We start from the raw sequence: 14,799 nt of genomic DNA on the forward strand, positions 1-14,799 counted from the left end.
TTATTGCTCAGGTTCCACTTTAGTTGTCTCACTTGTTAAGATTTTGAACCCTTATTGCTTTTAGTCTTAAACAGATGTATTCTCAGTTTATAATTGCTCCTAATTATAAATAACATGCAAATGACAAGAGAGACCAGCATTTCTCCATTTAGCTTGTTACCATTTAAACCCGTGTGTATTTATCATGTACTATTGGGTTTAATTAAATACTTGGAAGGAAAGTAAAGAGAAAAAAAAAGTGAAGGACTGAGAATTACTCATCCATTTTAGCCTTCAAATCATTTGGATGATATCCTTACAAAGGGGAAGAAAATCTAGGATATGAGAATGAGCTGACAGAGTTAAAGCACTAACAAGCCATGAAATTAAATTATTGGCAAGAATTGCTTTCTAATTAAGCAACCGGGTTAGAACAAAAACCGGCAGCCACTGTGGCCCTCCAGGACTGTGACTGAGGATCCCTGCGCTAAACAATTTGGCAATTTAAATACAGCTTGCTTATTCTGCTCAGTGGTTGGGTCAGTTAGAGATGTTAATAAAGCCTGTCCCTACCTTGGTCTATATAAGACACAGATGAGTCTTTTCAAAAGGGACAGCTTCTTCTTGCTTGTTCTTTGTGATTTTTCTGTTATTTTTTTTCTTGACACTACTGTGATGTTACTGTTAATGACAAAATATAAAATCAGCTGGGTTTTGTAGGGTGGGCCACAGAAACAGACAGCTTCACAAAATTTCTATTACAGGGTTAAAGAAATATATATGTGCCTTTAATAATTATATAGAAATGTCAAAAATCATATCTTACAAAACTAGCTGTTTGTTCAGGGTCATGGTTAAAATAGTTTTATACAGAAAATCATAAGACACACAAACGTTTTAGCAGCTTAATAACAGATGCTTGGGCATGTAGAAAGGAACAAAAAGTGGCACAACCCAGGGTTTGGAAATTAATACACCATACATTTAATAAATGGGAATGATCTTTATAAAGCCACTGACATTTTCTGACCTTTCCTCGTTTGTTAACTTTTTTGTTTAGCCAAAATAGTCAACAAAAAACACCATTTCCCAGAGAAGTAAGGAGGACGTCAATGGCCATTACATTAGCATACAAAAAGTATTTGATCGTATTAGCTCTAGATGGATTGCCAAGTATATGAGAAAGCCTTCTACAAAGGTTGATGTGTACTTCTTAAATATACAGGAGTAATCCATACGTTATGTCCATGGAAGAAAATTGCAGTGCAGAAGAAGTCCCAAGACCCAGTAGGACACAAAGTAACCAAGGATGCACTTTGTAACCAAATTGGTTTGCTTCCACTTAACCAATAGTTCTGTGAGTGTATTTCTGGGAACGACTTTCCAAAGTAAACGGCAGATTATAAAGGAACCTGGTCTCTTATGCGTTTGTTGTTTCACTGATAAAGGTGTTTGCTTCTCCTTGCTCTCCAAATTAAGCAAAGGCTCATTATCCCGAAGAAGCTGAGTACAATACCAGTACAAGATTGGGGATGAAGAGGCTAGAAACCGTGTTGTTACCTGGAGGGAAAAGAAAAAAAAAACAACATTAATAGCAGCACTGTGCATAAGGTAGGAAACATCCCTGCCAGTCCTATCCAAGGACCCATTGATACACACAGTGTCGTGAAGAAGTATTTGCCCCTTCCCAGTTTCCTCTGTTTTTGCAAATTTGTAACACTATTTCAGATCTCCCAACAAAATTTATTATGACACAAAAGACAACCCGAGTAAATATAACACCTATTTTTTAAGTGATCATTTGATATATTGATGGAAAAATGTTTAACACCACCTTTAGTAGCAACAACAACAATCAAACATCTCCAGAACATTAGTCTGTCATCACCATGGAGAAATCTTGGCCCAGTCTTTCTTACAAAGTTGTTTTAAATCAGCCACATTGAATAGTTTTCAACTATAAGTTGTCCATTTAAGGTCCCACCACAATATCTCAAAGGGGTTCAAGTTTTTTCTAGCCTTTCTGAGGTGGCTTTGCTCTTGTGCTTTGATTGCTGTTCTGCTGCATAACCGAATTGTGCTTAAGCTTCAGATTATAAACTGATGACTAGACATTCTCCTTCAGTACTTTCTGGTAGACTACTAAATTCAAGCTTCCCCAAATTTTGGCAAGTGCTCAGTACTGAGGCAGCAAAGCATCCCCACACCACACTACCTCCACTATTTTTGATTGTGGGCATGATGCGGTTATCATTGAAACCTGTGTATAACTCATCAGTACACAGAATGTTGTTGAAAATTTTGAGGGTAATGGTAAAGGTTAAGGTTATGTTCCTTTAGTTTAGCAGTGGTTTTTGCTTTCCAGTTCTCTCTCACATGGATACCATTTTTCCCCAATCTTCTTCTAAAAGTGGAGTCATGAATGATGACATTAACTGAGCTGAGAGAGGCCTGCAGTTCTTTAGCTGTTCATATGGGTTCTTCTGCGACTTTCCAGATGACTTTTCTGCACGCTCTAGGAGTAATTTTGCTAGGCCAGCCAATTGGAAGCATGCTAAATATGTTGCAAGTTTTCTCCATTTGGAAATGATGGCTCTCACGGTGATTCGATGGAGTCTCATGGTTTTATGTGATTGATTTGTAACCACTTCCCAACTGATACATTTCGGTAACTTTTTTTGAGGTCTCCAGGAATTTCTTTTGATTGAGGGATGGTGTATTGTTTGTTGAGACCAAATTTCACATTGCTGGAAAGGTTCTATTTAAGTGATGTTTAAATTCAGTAGGGCTGGTTCTTTGGTCAATTGCGTGACTAAGGGGGCAATTATTTTTTGTCATGGTTGATATAGGTGTTGGTGAACTTTTTTCCTTTAATAAATCAAATTATTTAAAAACTATGTATTGTGCTTACTCAGGCTGTCTTCTGCATTACACTAAATTTGTTTAGAGATCAGAAACAATGGTTATGAATAAGCAAAAATGGAGGGAATCAAGAAGAGGTCGAATGTTTTTTTCACAGCACTGTACACCCATCTCTTACTCTAGGACAGTTCTGAAATGGCTTAGCCCTGACTGGTTTGTCATTAAGAAGAATGTGGAAACTACTTGCAGACAACAACCTAGTGTGGCATTCAAACCCAGGATGCTAGACTGTGAGGCAGAACAGTTAACACTACTGTGCTACCATGCTGCCTCATCATTTTTAACCATAATCAGACTAATTTCTGAATAATACAGTTAGCCAAATACAAAATTTGGAGTGCTAAACATACAGGAGCAAAAAAAAAGCATCATTAAATTATGTGACCAACTAAGAGCTCTGTCCATACTTGCTTTGTCAAACCATTAGTGTGGATTCTACCAAATTTACCATACCCTTGGGCATTTCACAGAATTTACTATACACTTAATCTTCATCTGAGATCACCGAAGACACATGACAGGATTAATCAGAATTTTAAAAGTGGCACTGAATGAACACATGAATATTACTCTCAAAACAAAGCAAACTCAAACAAGTAATTTACATCATCAGACTAAAAAAATATCATTGACAATCCTGACAGTGGCTAGCTATGCAACAATATGCAACAGAGAAAAAAAAATGCATGAAATCAATGTGACAAAACTAGCAAGAAAATGTAAGTGATGCTAAAATGTGGCATTAGGTAATCAAATAGAACCCATTCTGGATAACAACCGAGGAATTTCAACATTTTAAAAGTGAGAGAGAGAGAGAGAGCACATGTCTCTTACGTAGGGTATGTCACAATAAAAGGGAACTCTATTTTAACTGTATGCTTCTTTAGGCTCATGCCAGCAAGGGAAGTATATATACACCATGCCTAATCTGTAGAGATTCTGGAAGTCTCCTGTGGGATATACTCATTTTGGATGATTTCACAAGTCATCAATTAAAGAACCTATCAAATGGGGTTGACCAAGATCCTTATTACCAAAGTAGCTGGCAGGGTATTCAAGACTGGCAGCAGCAGAGCCTCCATTCTAACATTAAAAAAAAATAAATAAATAAAAAACTCAGGCCTGCTCAATTCTCTCAGAAATGTATACACTTAAATAAAAAAAAATAATTCTAGGCTGGACTAGTATATACCTGTACATGCATGCAAAAGATCCCAAACATTAGTAAGAGCGTTCCATGAACTAGGTAAACAAAAACACGGGCAGAAAAAAATCCCTGGGCTAGCTTGTTGGCTTTGATTTTTCCATCGTTATGTGTGTTGTCAGTCATGTCATCTCTTCTTACAAGTCCTAACTGCAAACAAAACCAAGGCTTTGTCCTGAAATAACGCCAGGCAGCTTGAGTGCCCAGAACTATAATGGGCAGACCCAGCAGAAAGTTTGGCACCTGCCTGAGTTTGTAATATCTCAGAAATCCCACATTCCAATAAACATCTTGTATGTAGGAATACAGCAGAGGCCATTGGTAAAAACACCAAGCTGGGAGCTCTTGAGATACATCTGGAAGCCGATACCCTTTTCGGTTTGACAGTTTAATCAATGCAAGAGGCAAATCTTCAATTCTTCTTGTGGGATTACAGAACACTTTGTATCCATAATACTGAAAAAGGCCAAAGGGTAAAAGAATGACCACAGTTCCCACCAGCACCAGCAAAAAAAACCAAGCTGAAATCCCCACACAGGGTAAAAGCTTTGATGTGTTTTTATTTCGTCTGGTTACTCTGAGATGTTGAATACAGTTCTGTAGCTGACTATAGCCCAGAAAACCTGCACTGACAATACCATTTGATCGAGTAGCTGTTGCCAGGGCAAACAGAATGCAGCTCAGGGTGATCCTCTTTTTTTCTAGCTGCAACATGGCCGCAAATGAGAGAAAGGCAAAAAGGCTCTCCGAATAGGCAACCACCATAAAGACATTAGCTGGTGTAATGCTGTACAGAAGGCTTGAGTAATATGCTAGTAGACGATCTTGAAGGACTAGCCTGCTGAGCTTGAATAAGGTGACAGTATTTAAAACAAAAAGAACAGAGTTTATGACAACAGCAGACAGAAGTAAGCAGCTTCGAAAATTAAGCCATCCTCCTAGAGGCCAGTACAGACTGCTTGCTACAGCTCTCAGACTCAGAGGAAGCAGTGGAAAGAAGGCGAAGTTATGTTCAAATACATAACCATGCTCTGCAATGAAGAGGAAGTGTTCAGCGTCCCATCGTGACAGACCCCCAAAAAGTGCTTCCACCACAGTGTCATATTTGCTGGGTTTACACAAACGGGGAGGTTGGAAGGCATCAGGTTCATGATCTGGTATTAGAAGGTTACACACAGCCTGTAAAAGAAACACATTTGGTCACAAATCGAAATGACTTTCCAAGATCCCACTAATAAAGAAAATGTTTCAAATTGTAAATATGTTAATGTTTTGTTAAGAAATTTCACAGTTTGAGACTTAACCTCAAAAAAGAGTGGCAGATACTCATATTTTGGAGGGGTTTATAGCCAGGTATTAAAAAGTAGGGAGGAGGAGATTCTCCTATCTGTAAATAAAATGAGAATACGGACCTTTTTCAACTAAATGATGCATATTCATTATGACAAGGAAAAATATATGCTCTGTAATAGCTCTTTGCACGAACTGCTTCACGTTAAAATTCATTAAAGCCTGCTTTCCTACCAACATATTTGTTCTATTTTAACAATCAGGATCTAAGACTCAAATTCCTTTCTCAGGCTGGTCAATTAAGAGTGAGGGAAAGGAACAGTGACAACACTACCTGGATGAAGTCTGAAGGAACTACTGACTGAAGGTATTGGACCATAGTTTGGGGGGCAAGTGCACTGTAACTTTGAACTGTATATACCCAAACATTGGTTAAGTGTTAAGAATAGGCAAACTAAAATAGTGATAAAAGAGATTTATGTTATAAGGAGAGAGGTCTCCAAAAGCCCTTCCACAATAAAACATTTTTCAGCAGTTACGAACTTGGACAAATGCTTATTTTAGAATATCATCTTACTAGTGTCACTACCATTAACTTCCCACCACATTTCCATGGGGGTTGTGAAATTATACATTTTTGCATTACATCTACATTACATTTGCATTACATTTTTAAATATGTAATTATCAGATCAATATATGTTTTTTACATAAGCAAAAAGAACAAAATAATGTACAAAGACATAATGGCCCGGCAGCAGACTGAACTGATGTTATTGGAGATGAGGCTGGAATTGTAACAACTGTGCCCAACTACATTTTTGGGAATGAGTTTAGAATTTACCCCAGTTACTCTGAAGATGCCCTGATTAAAGAAAATACAGTATGGCTATTCAATTATTGAATAAATGAGTGGCACAGTGGTTAGTGGTGCTGCCTCACAGATCTCACCCCTGGTTACCATAGTGGAATCTGCATCCTTTCATCGGGTCTATGGTGATGTTTTCTCCCGTGTGTGTGTGTTAGGCAACTCTAAATTGGCTCATTGTGAATGTGAAAGTGGATTTGTGCAACTGTACCCTGTGATGGACTGGCAACCTGTCCTGGGTTAATTGCTTCTTTTTGCTATGTGCTTTTGTTCCCTTCAACCTTGAATCAGTCCGAGGGGTTATTGGGATACATAAAAATGTAAGTCAAACCTGTAGCACCAATGACACAATCCGAGAAAAAACTGCAAATATAAGCACTTTACTGGTGTCTGTTCTCGTCTCTTTAGTCATCCCCTTCTGGAAGTATACAGGTCTACAAAATCAAAATATAAATAGAAAAAAAAGTAAAATTCTTATCATTTGTGCACCAGCTTTACATAAAGAATACTAGTGTGATCACAAAGACACCTTCCATCACCACTCTACCGTAGTTCAAACAGTCTGGGTCATATATGCAGTAGTCTTAGAAATGTAGTTTATTGCTTTTATTTCCTTTCATTTCTTACGAAAGGTAGCTTGTTTAATATTTAAAGTGACGCAATAGCTTAAAACCTCTACAAATCTTACTACTTCATTCAATTAAATTTCTGATGTTAAGACTTAGATGCCACTGTGGCATTGTGGTTAGCACTGCTGTCTCGCAACTTCAGAGTACTAGGTTGAAATCAAGGCCTGCTACTTTAACTGGAAGCTTTTATTTTGTTTTTTGAGGTGAGTGTTCCCTGAGTTGTACTGACTACTCAATCGCTGTACTTTGCATTCAGTGCTTCCTGGTTAACAATCAACACCCATTGACCCTAACAAACAGTTTCCAGAACCAATGGATGGTATTAAGACATCCCACTCCTAAATGTGTTTTAGTTTTGATCTGCAGCAAAGAATGAAAATATATGCAGATAAAAAATATCAATTATACCAGTCACTAAATCATCATAGTTTTATGCCTGCCTGTCATTGTTCATCATAAAGCTTCATTTCAGAATACAAAAGAATGGGGAAAGTAATAAATGGGAATAAAATACATAAGACATTACTGAATTCTTTATAAAGTAAAAGACTATACCAAAAAGTTTTGTTATTGAAAAATGAAAGCAACGAACAACTCAATTAGTAAAAATATGTGAAAGAATTGGCATAGAATTTTGATTGATTTCTTAATTCCCTTCAGCAGACTGGTTTCTTCCTTAGGGAAAGATTCACATTTGCCCAAAAACGTTGTGGCAGACTATGATTTTCAAAAGGGTTATTAACTGGCTACATAAAAAGGTCCTTAGATAGTATTGCAGCAATGAAACTGTTTTGTTCACAATTTGTCACTAGGTGGCAGTGCTCCCCACAGAAAGTACTTTATATCAACTTCAATTGCTGTAAGACTACATGGCTTGAGCACCACTGTTACAGTAAAAGTGAGAAGATCAAATTTTAAGTTGGGAAAAATGTATTCCATGCAAAATTGTGCCCCCAATGTATTATTTGTTCCATTCACAATGTTTCTCTTATGTTTGGTGTACTGAATCAAAGCAACAACATTTTTGACGTGTGTTACAAAAGCTTACAAAAATACACATGGCCATCCAAGCTACATCACACTGAAGAAGCTGAATATGTACGATAAATACTGTTGTCAGGTCCGTCCTGAGATTTTTCAAGACAGACGTTTTGAGGTAAGGCATCTCTACTTACTAATCATGGCAAAGAGTAGTGAGGTGGTGTGTGTTGATTAGCATAACTTACAGTATGACTTGGCATAAGTGATAACAATGACCATATAAACCTATTGATGAAATTTAGAGGTGGTGTTCGAGAAAGGGGGAGTACTCCAGTGCTGCAAGTAAAGATCAAAAGAGACGATACTGGTAAAGTCCAACCAACATGCATTGTGGACGGCAGTTTCTATACAAGTATAAGGTGATAATGTAAAGCTCTCTCGGCCTACCAGAATTTTTATGTGTAAGCTGGATTGTGTTTAATGTCTAAGAAGTTTGCTATGCTTTCGTTTCATAATTTTTGTATTATATGAAGCAAGGTTATAGTTGCCTTTCAAAACACCTATGTATAATTATAGTCTTAACTGGCTATAGGTCTTAGAAGCCTGGTCCTAAGCTAGATTTATTTCTTCTTCCTGTAATCTTTTTACAGAAGTGCTGCTACAGTGATAAAGGTCTACATTGCGGAGATGTTTCTGGTATCAAGTCATGCAGCTCACACAAAGGAAGACAAGACAGAACCCCAAACTTAAAATAATTATGTACCTTATTATTGGGGCTGGGGGCATCTGAAATGCTCAATATTTGATCAAGGGAGAGTTAATATGCATTGGAGAATCAGAACTCAGCGGCTATATGTCATTACTGAACATTTGGAAAGCAACAATGAGAAAATAAGAATTATTCCCAACATTCTATTCTAAAATTCAAGTTCATCTAGCATGACTTACTCAATTCCAGTAATTTACTGTCAGGAAGCTAGTGACACCCATGTTGGGAACAATACAAAAGACAGCATGCTTTTAACATTCTGCACATTACAGTTCAGAGATCAATTTACTTGAAGTTGCATGTTAATATTAATCTGAGTCAATCTGTTCAGTACCTTACAATGACATATTCACTTGTGATGCTTATAACTTTGTACACCTAAACAAATTTCTCTCAACAACTTATTCACTGTGACATCAGGTGAGCAGGAAAATAGTGAAAACAGACCCCACAGCTAAAAAGAGTTTCACATGTCTGAATTGCAGGTTCAAACATTCTGAAACACAAGGAGGCAAAAAAAACAAAATTGAACATTAAGCAGAAAATCAAAGCAGCCTGCAAATCATGAATTCTTTATTACAGTTTCACAGTGCAACAAGGCATTTGACTCCTAATGCATCCATTTTTTCCCAATTAGTGCAGCACAGGAAGACAAAACCTATTGCAGTGGCACTGGGTACAAAGCAGGAACCAACACAGGACATCAGGGCACACCCAATTTAATTTTGCACATGCCTTTGGAGTGCAAGACAAAAGCAAACATACAAGTAGAAAACGTACACTCAGAACAGGCGTGAAATTTAATGCTGCATCGCAGAGCTACATAGTACTTTGTTTGAACAATATACTCTTTGCCAACAATATAATAATTCAAAAGCAATTTGGATGATTTTTGTTCATTTTATTAACATTTTCTTAGCCTGCTAATCCTTGTACAGTAGTGACTGCTTAAAACAATCAGACAACAAAAGTTTTTGGTAACCTTCAGAGACCACAACACACTTTTCTAAATCTGTTTTTGCAAATGTTAGTAATGCTAGTTTACTGTATACTTGCATTTAGTTTTTACTGAAAGGTAAGCACCAATGAAGTAAATGTTTCAATATCTTCAATATAGTACTAGGATGTTGTACCATGTTAGCCATTATGAATGTAGTGAAAAGTCAAACAAAATGACACCTTTTACTGGCTAACTAAAAAGATTACAATATGCAAGCTTTCAAGGCAACTCAGGCCCCTTCTTCAGGCAAGCTGTAATCAACATCAACATTACATCTTGCCTGAAGAAGGGGCCCGAGTTGCCTCAAAAGCTTGCATATTGTAATCTTTTTAGTTAGCCAGTAAAAGGTGTCATTTTGCTTGACTTTGCACTAATATCTTCAATGCAAAGTCAAATAGGCACACATGGTGTCAGTCAGCTATCACGGTTTCTTCAAAACTGCTTACAGTAGGATTTTCTTGTGTTCACTGTGTCTGGATTGTCATGGTACAGCATCCACCAGTATTAATCGGCCATCATAATCTCATTCCAGAAACCTTGGCAGCGACACTCCATTAACTGAATGTCCGGGTGAAAACGTTCTCCTTGCTCGCCACTCACCATACCAAGATTTTTTGGAACAAACCCTAGATGCGAGTGCAAGAAGTGTATTTTCAATGACATGCAATAGTCCAGTTTCTGACATGAATGAAGCAGATTCTGAATTACTTCCTTGTATATAGGAGACTTACATCTACCCAGAAAGTTTTCACAGAGCCACTTGAATGCCTCCCAAACTACTAGCTTGACTGCTAACAGAGACTATTTAAAACCATCACCCTACAAAACGGACGATATATGGACCTATAAATATCCCATCCTTCATTTTTGCAGTGCTTATGTTTGGAAACTTCTCAATAAGGTACTTCTTCAAGCCTAGCTTTATATGGAGAGGTAGCAGAAATATTTTATGCGGATCAACTGGCAGAAACTTGACATTGCCATTTCCTGGCTCATAGGTATATCAAGCATGTCTGGCAGCCAAGGGATAATGTTCCACAGTAGATTGGCTATTCCACAGGCACAGGAAACAGCAGTATTTGGTTAATCCTCCTTACATTCCCATCAACATGGCAATGATGTTTAGATTACCACAGATGTTCCACTGGTGTGGTTTTTTTTTTTTTTTACCAGAGTAGTTTACGCAGTTACCTTCATGTTGTCATAGGAGTCCTTTAGATGAACAGAATGGGCAATTGATATACTTAGTCTGGAATTGCTATTATGCAGTAGGACTGCAAGGAATCAATAAAGAGATACCATTCAGATGGAACGTTCTCTTGTGATAAACTGTTTAAGAGTCCATTGATGTCAAGTTATGATTTCACGAGTTACAGTAACACCCTTTCCAAGCAAATGTTTTGTTTAAGCCTTGAAGCAAGAAGTTCTGCTTTGTCTTTGGACAGATTTAGATCACGAATGAGATCATTCAGCTTAGCTTGTGTAAAAGTCTCTGATTCTGAAATCTTCAACGTCCACACAATCAGTATCAGATGATTCTGGATTGAAACCAGCTGCATCTTCACCATATTCCTCATCACCTTCTATAGAAGGAAGTCCATCATGTGGCAGTACAGAAACAGGCAATGAATCATGAGGAACAGGCCTGATTGCAGAATCCAGGTTGGGATATACAATTTGGTGCTTAGTTTTAGCCGAGAATCCACTTGTGTTCACGTGGCAAAAGTAGCAATCGTTGAGATGATCTCACGGTTCCCTCCAAACCATCGGGATTGCAAATTATATCGCTGCCTTTTGCTGATTTAGCCAGTACATTGGAACAACTGGTACTGATGACATGTGTAGTCCAAGATTTATTCTGGTCACCAAGTGGACAGCCAAAGTACAATTTGTATACCTTCTTAAGATCTACAGTATTTGGGCGACGTTGTGCTATATACATGGTCATTAATGCCCTATACAGTACATACAACTATACTGACCAAGAGCAATTCAATATGCGACATTCTATGTATCACATAGCTGGCAAGACTGAATGGTAAATCTCACCACAGAAATTAAATTGAAACAAATATATATGTTTAACACACTGCAATGCCCACTTGTGTTACCCAAAGCAGACAAAACTAAAGGTATTTAACACAACTTTTTTCACCAACATTTTCTTAACAGACATGAACCTGCAAAACTGAACATTACTTTGTAATATCGCCATCTTGAGAAAAAAAAAACACTATGAGAAGGGACCCAGTACTTCAATCCATTTTATAAACCCACTTTACACTGAGCAGTGTTGCTGAGAAGCTTGAGGCTATCCCAGCAAGTATCGGGTGCAGGACCAATCCAGGATGGAACACTGGTCCATAGCCGGGTGAATACACAGACAAAGCAGTTTAGCATCACCAATTCAAATAACCACCATGTCTTTGAATTGTGGGAGAACACCGGGTCATCCACAAACTGTAACGTTCTACGCAGGGAGAACCCTTGCATCAGTCGTCGTCGATATGTTTGAGGTTCTACCGTCCTGTAAATGGGAGTTTACGGCATAATCTTAGTTTTAATATACTTCGTCATTTCCTTTGATTAGCGTTCCAATTTAAAGACACGTCACCACAGTAAACTTTACGACTCCGCTCTTTTGAATTGATATTGGCTGAAACTACCTATTTCAAGGTCATGCATGCCGGAGAAAGTTTCGTATGTAACACCAAGAAGATTATACTCTGGATGATGTTCATTTTTACTTAGTTAGAAGCGTCACTGCATCCAGTGTGCGAGAAAAGCTTTACATTTAATGTAATAGCTATCGGGAGATTATCATTAGGGGAAAATTGTGTTTCTGAAAGGGGGACACATTTTTTACTTTTATTTAAAGTAGTAAAATATAACTTGAAAATACACAATATTGTTTTAGGAGATGCATGTGACGGACCAACTGTAGATCACGAGGAAATAACACATATAGAAACAAAATACGTTTAAACTCCTACTTGATGAAATTCTTACCTGCCAAACCCCGCTAAGAATCCACTTGCATTCTTCCGGCTTAAAACACACCCCTTCATATTTACGTCATTTCTGTTAAACGGCAAGTGGCGTTGGACAAAAGACATCAACAGGAAGCACCTTGAGCGCGGTGGGCGTTTCACTTCCCGAGGGCTGCAGGTTAGTATTGTAACGTAACCGCAGGCTAATTGTCGTGTCTTACTGATCTCTTTGTTCAACCTAGCCTCTTGTTTTACAGTTTAAGTGCGGAGTCAGACTTATTTTTGTACAGTTCAAACTTAAAATTGAATACATTTTAAGAGAAAATTTAACAGCCAGAATAAATATATTAAAACACTATGTCTGAATCATTAAGGATCAGTTAAATGTAGTCAATCAATCTACTTCTGAGAAGTTTTAATGCAGTTTATTCACACATTTTATTTACTCAAGGTATGACACACCAGAGCTGCCATATATAGGGAAGGTACAAACGATGGATTTGTTGCGAGTCCGTAGCGTGACATACTGATTTAACCACAGCAAGCCACTTCGACTCATAAAAATTGTTTTAATAAGGAGTAGTTATCTTTATTTGCAGTCATTAAAACATGTTACATGGAAAAAAAAAACGTTTTTAAGCTTTGAATTCAGCATCTAAAAATATAATAAAACACTTGAAATGGGTCACTGCTTTTTGCAGATGATGTTGTCCTGTTTGCTTCACCAGGCCGTGATCTTCAGCTCTCTCTGGATCGGTTCGCAGCTGAATGTGAAGTGGCTGGGATGAGAATCAGCACCTCCAAATCCGAGACCATGGTCCTCAGCCGGAAAAGGGTGGACTGCTCTCTCAGGGTTGGGGGTGAGATCCTGCCCCAAGTGGAGGAGTTCAAGTATCCCGGGGTCTTGTTCACGAGTAAGGGAAGAATGGACCGTGAGATTGACAGGCGGATCGGTGCGGCATCTGCAGTGATGCGGGCTCTGCATCGGTCTGTCGTGGTGAAAAAGGAGCTGAGTCGTAAGGCAAAGCTCTCAATTTACCAGTCGATCTACGTTCCTACCCTCACCTATGGTCATGAGCTATGGGTAGTGACCGAAAGAACGAGATCGTGAATACAGGCGGCTGAAATGAGTTTCCTCCGCAGGGTGTCTGGGCTTTCCCTTAAAGATAGGGTGAGAAGCTCATTCATCCGGGAGGGGCTCAGAGTAGAGCCGCTGCTTCTCCGCCTCGAGAGGAGGCAGATGAGGTGGCTCCTGGACGCCTCCCTGGTGAGGTGTTCCGGGCACGTCCAACCGGGAGGAGGCCCCGGGGAAGACCCAGGACACGCTGGAGGGACTATGTCTCCCGGCTGGCCTGGAAACGCCTTGGGATTCTCCCAGAAGAGCTGGAAAAAGTGGCCGGGGAGAGGGAAGTCTGGGCCTCTCTGCTTAAGCTGCTACCCCCGCATAAGCGGATGGATGGAAATGATCAAAACAAATTTTTCAATGTGAATTTGGTACGGTATTCAAGGACACGTGAACATAGAAATTATACAGTGACCCCTGTGGTTTACGGAAAGAGCAATAATAAGATAATAACGAACACACAACCAATAGAATAGATGCAAGTGTGCAGACCCACTAGTTACAACATTAATATGTGGAGTCCTCGTCGCCTTTTTTTATAAATTAACGAGATGGGTAAAATTGTGTTCAGAGGCTGGGCATTTTTGAAACGTCAAAAATAAAAAAGCCTACATATGGGCATATGAACCAATAAGAAAAAGGCAGGGTGAAAGGAACCATCTAGACAGGGACATGTGAAGCAGTAGGACAGAGGCAGGGCATCCTGGAAATCTAAACACAAACTCCTTTTATTGCCTTTGGATTCTTAACGAAATTAACAAAAGGTATTAACTGGTTAGGAGATTGTTTAAAATGAAAATGGGGAGTCTCTTGAGCACAGAATTAGGTAACCATTTTACTGCAATGATGAAGTGCAAGTGTGTTATTTCAACAGAAAATGAGAAATACAGTTCATAAATTTTAAAATGCCATAGTAATTACTAAGCCTGAAATATAAAGGGAGACCAACACATCTAATCTGCAACATCAAATCCAATACAAGATCACAGTGGACTGTAGACAATACCACTAGTCCATCACACACTCACAAAAAGTTAGTTGGGT

At 38.5% G+C, this 14,799-nt stretch overlaps 1 protein-coding gene across 2 annotated transcripts; it reads right to left on the reverse strand.

The window, feature by feature from the left end:
- Positions 1 to 383: 383 nt before the first annotated feature.
- pigv (phosphatidylinositol glycan anchor biosynthesis, class V) lies at positions 384 to 12,730 on the reverse strand. 2 transcript variants are annotated; one of them, XM_039739792.1, is made up of 4 exons: positions 12,652 to 12,730; positions 6,595 to 6,697; positions 4,094 to 5,284; positions 384 to 1,539 (listed from the first exon to the last, which is right to left on the reverse strand). In XM_039739792.1, the coding sequence occupies exons 1-4, from the start codon at positions 12,708 to 12,710 to the stop codon at positions 1,219 to 1,221; spliced, it is 1,674 nt and encodes a 557-aa protein (XP_039595726.1). In that variant the 5' UTR covers positions 12,711 to 12,730; the 3' UTR covers positions 384 to 1,218. The 2 variants fall into 2 exon arrangements, with proteins under 2 accessions (XP_039595726.1, XP_039595727.1); XM_039739793.1 differs by lacking the exon at positions 4,094 to 5,284 and having other exon boundaries at positions 12,652 to 12,728.
- Positions 12,731 to 14,799: the final 2,069 nt, after the last annotated feature.

This window comes from Polypterus senegalus, chromosome 17, assembly GCF_016835505.1.
Source record: "Polypterus senegalus isolate Bchr_013 chromosome 17, ASM1683550v1, whole genome shotgun sequence".
Taxonomy (NCBI): domain Eukaryota; kingdom Metazoa; phylum Chordata; class Cladistia; order Polypteriformes; family Polypteridae; genus Polypterus; species Polypterus senegalus.

Coding starts and splice junctions, on each gene's coding strand:
- pigv (XM_039739792.1), bottom strand. CDS start 12,710: ATGAAGGGGTGTGTTTTAAGCCGGAAGAATGCAAGTGGATTCTTAGCG. Junction 5,285..6,594: donor TTGTGTCATTGGTGCTACAG/GTTTGACTTACA, acceptor TTTCTTTTACAG/GCTGTGTGTAACCTTCTAAT. Junction 1,540..4,093: donor TCTTTTGCATGCATGTACAG/GTATATACTAGT, acceptor TTTTCCCTCCAG/GTAACAACACGGTTTCTAGC.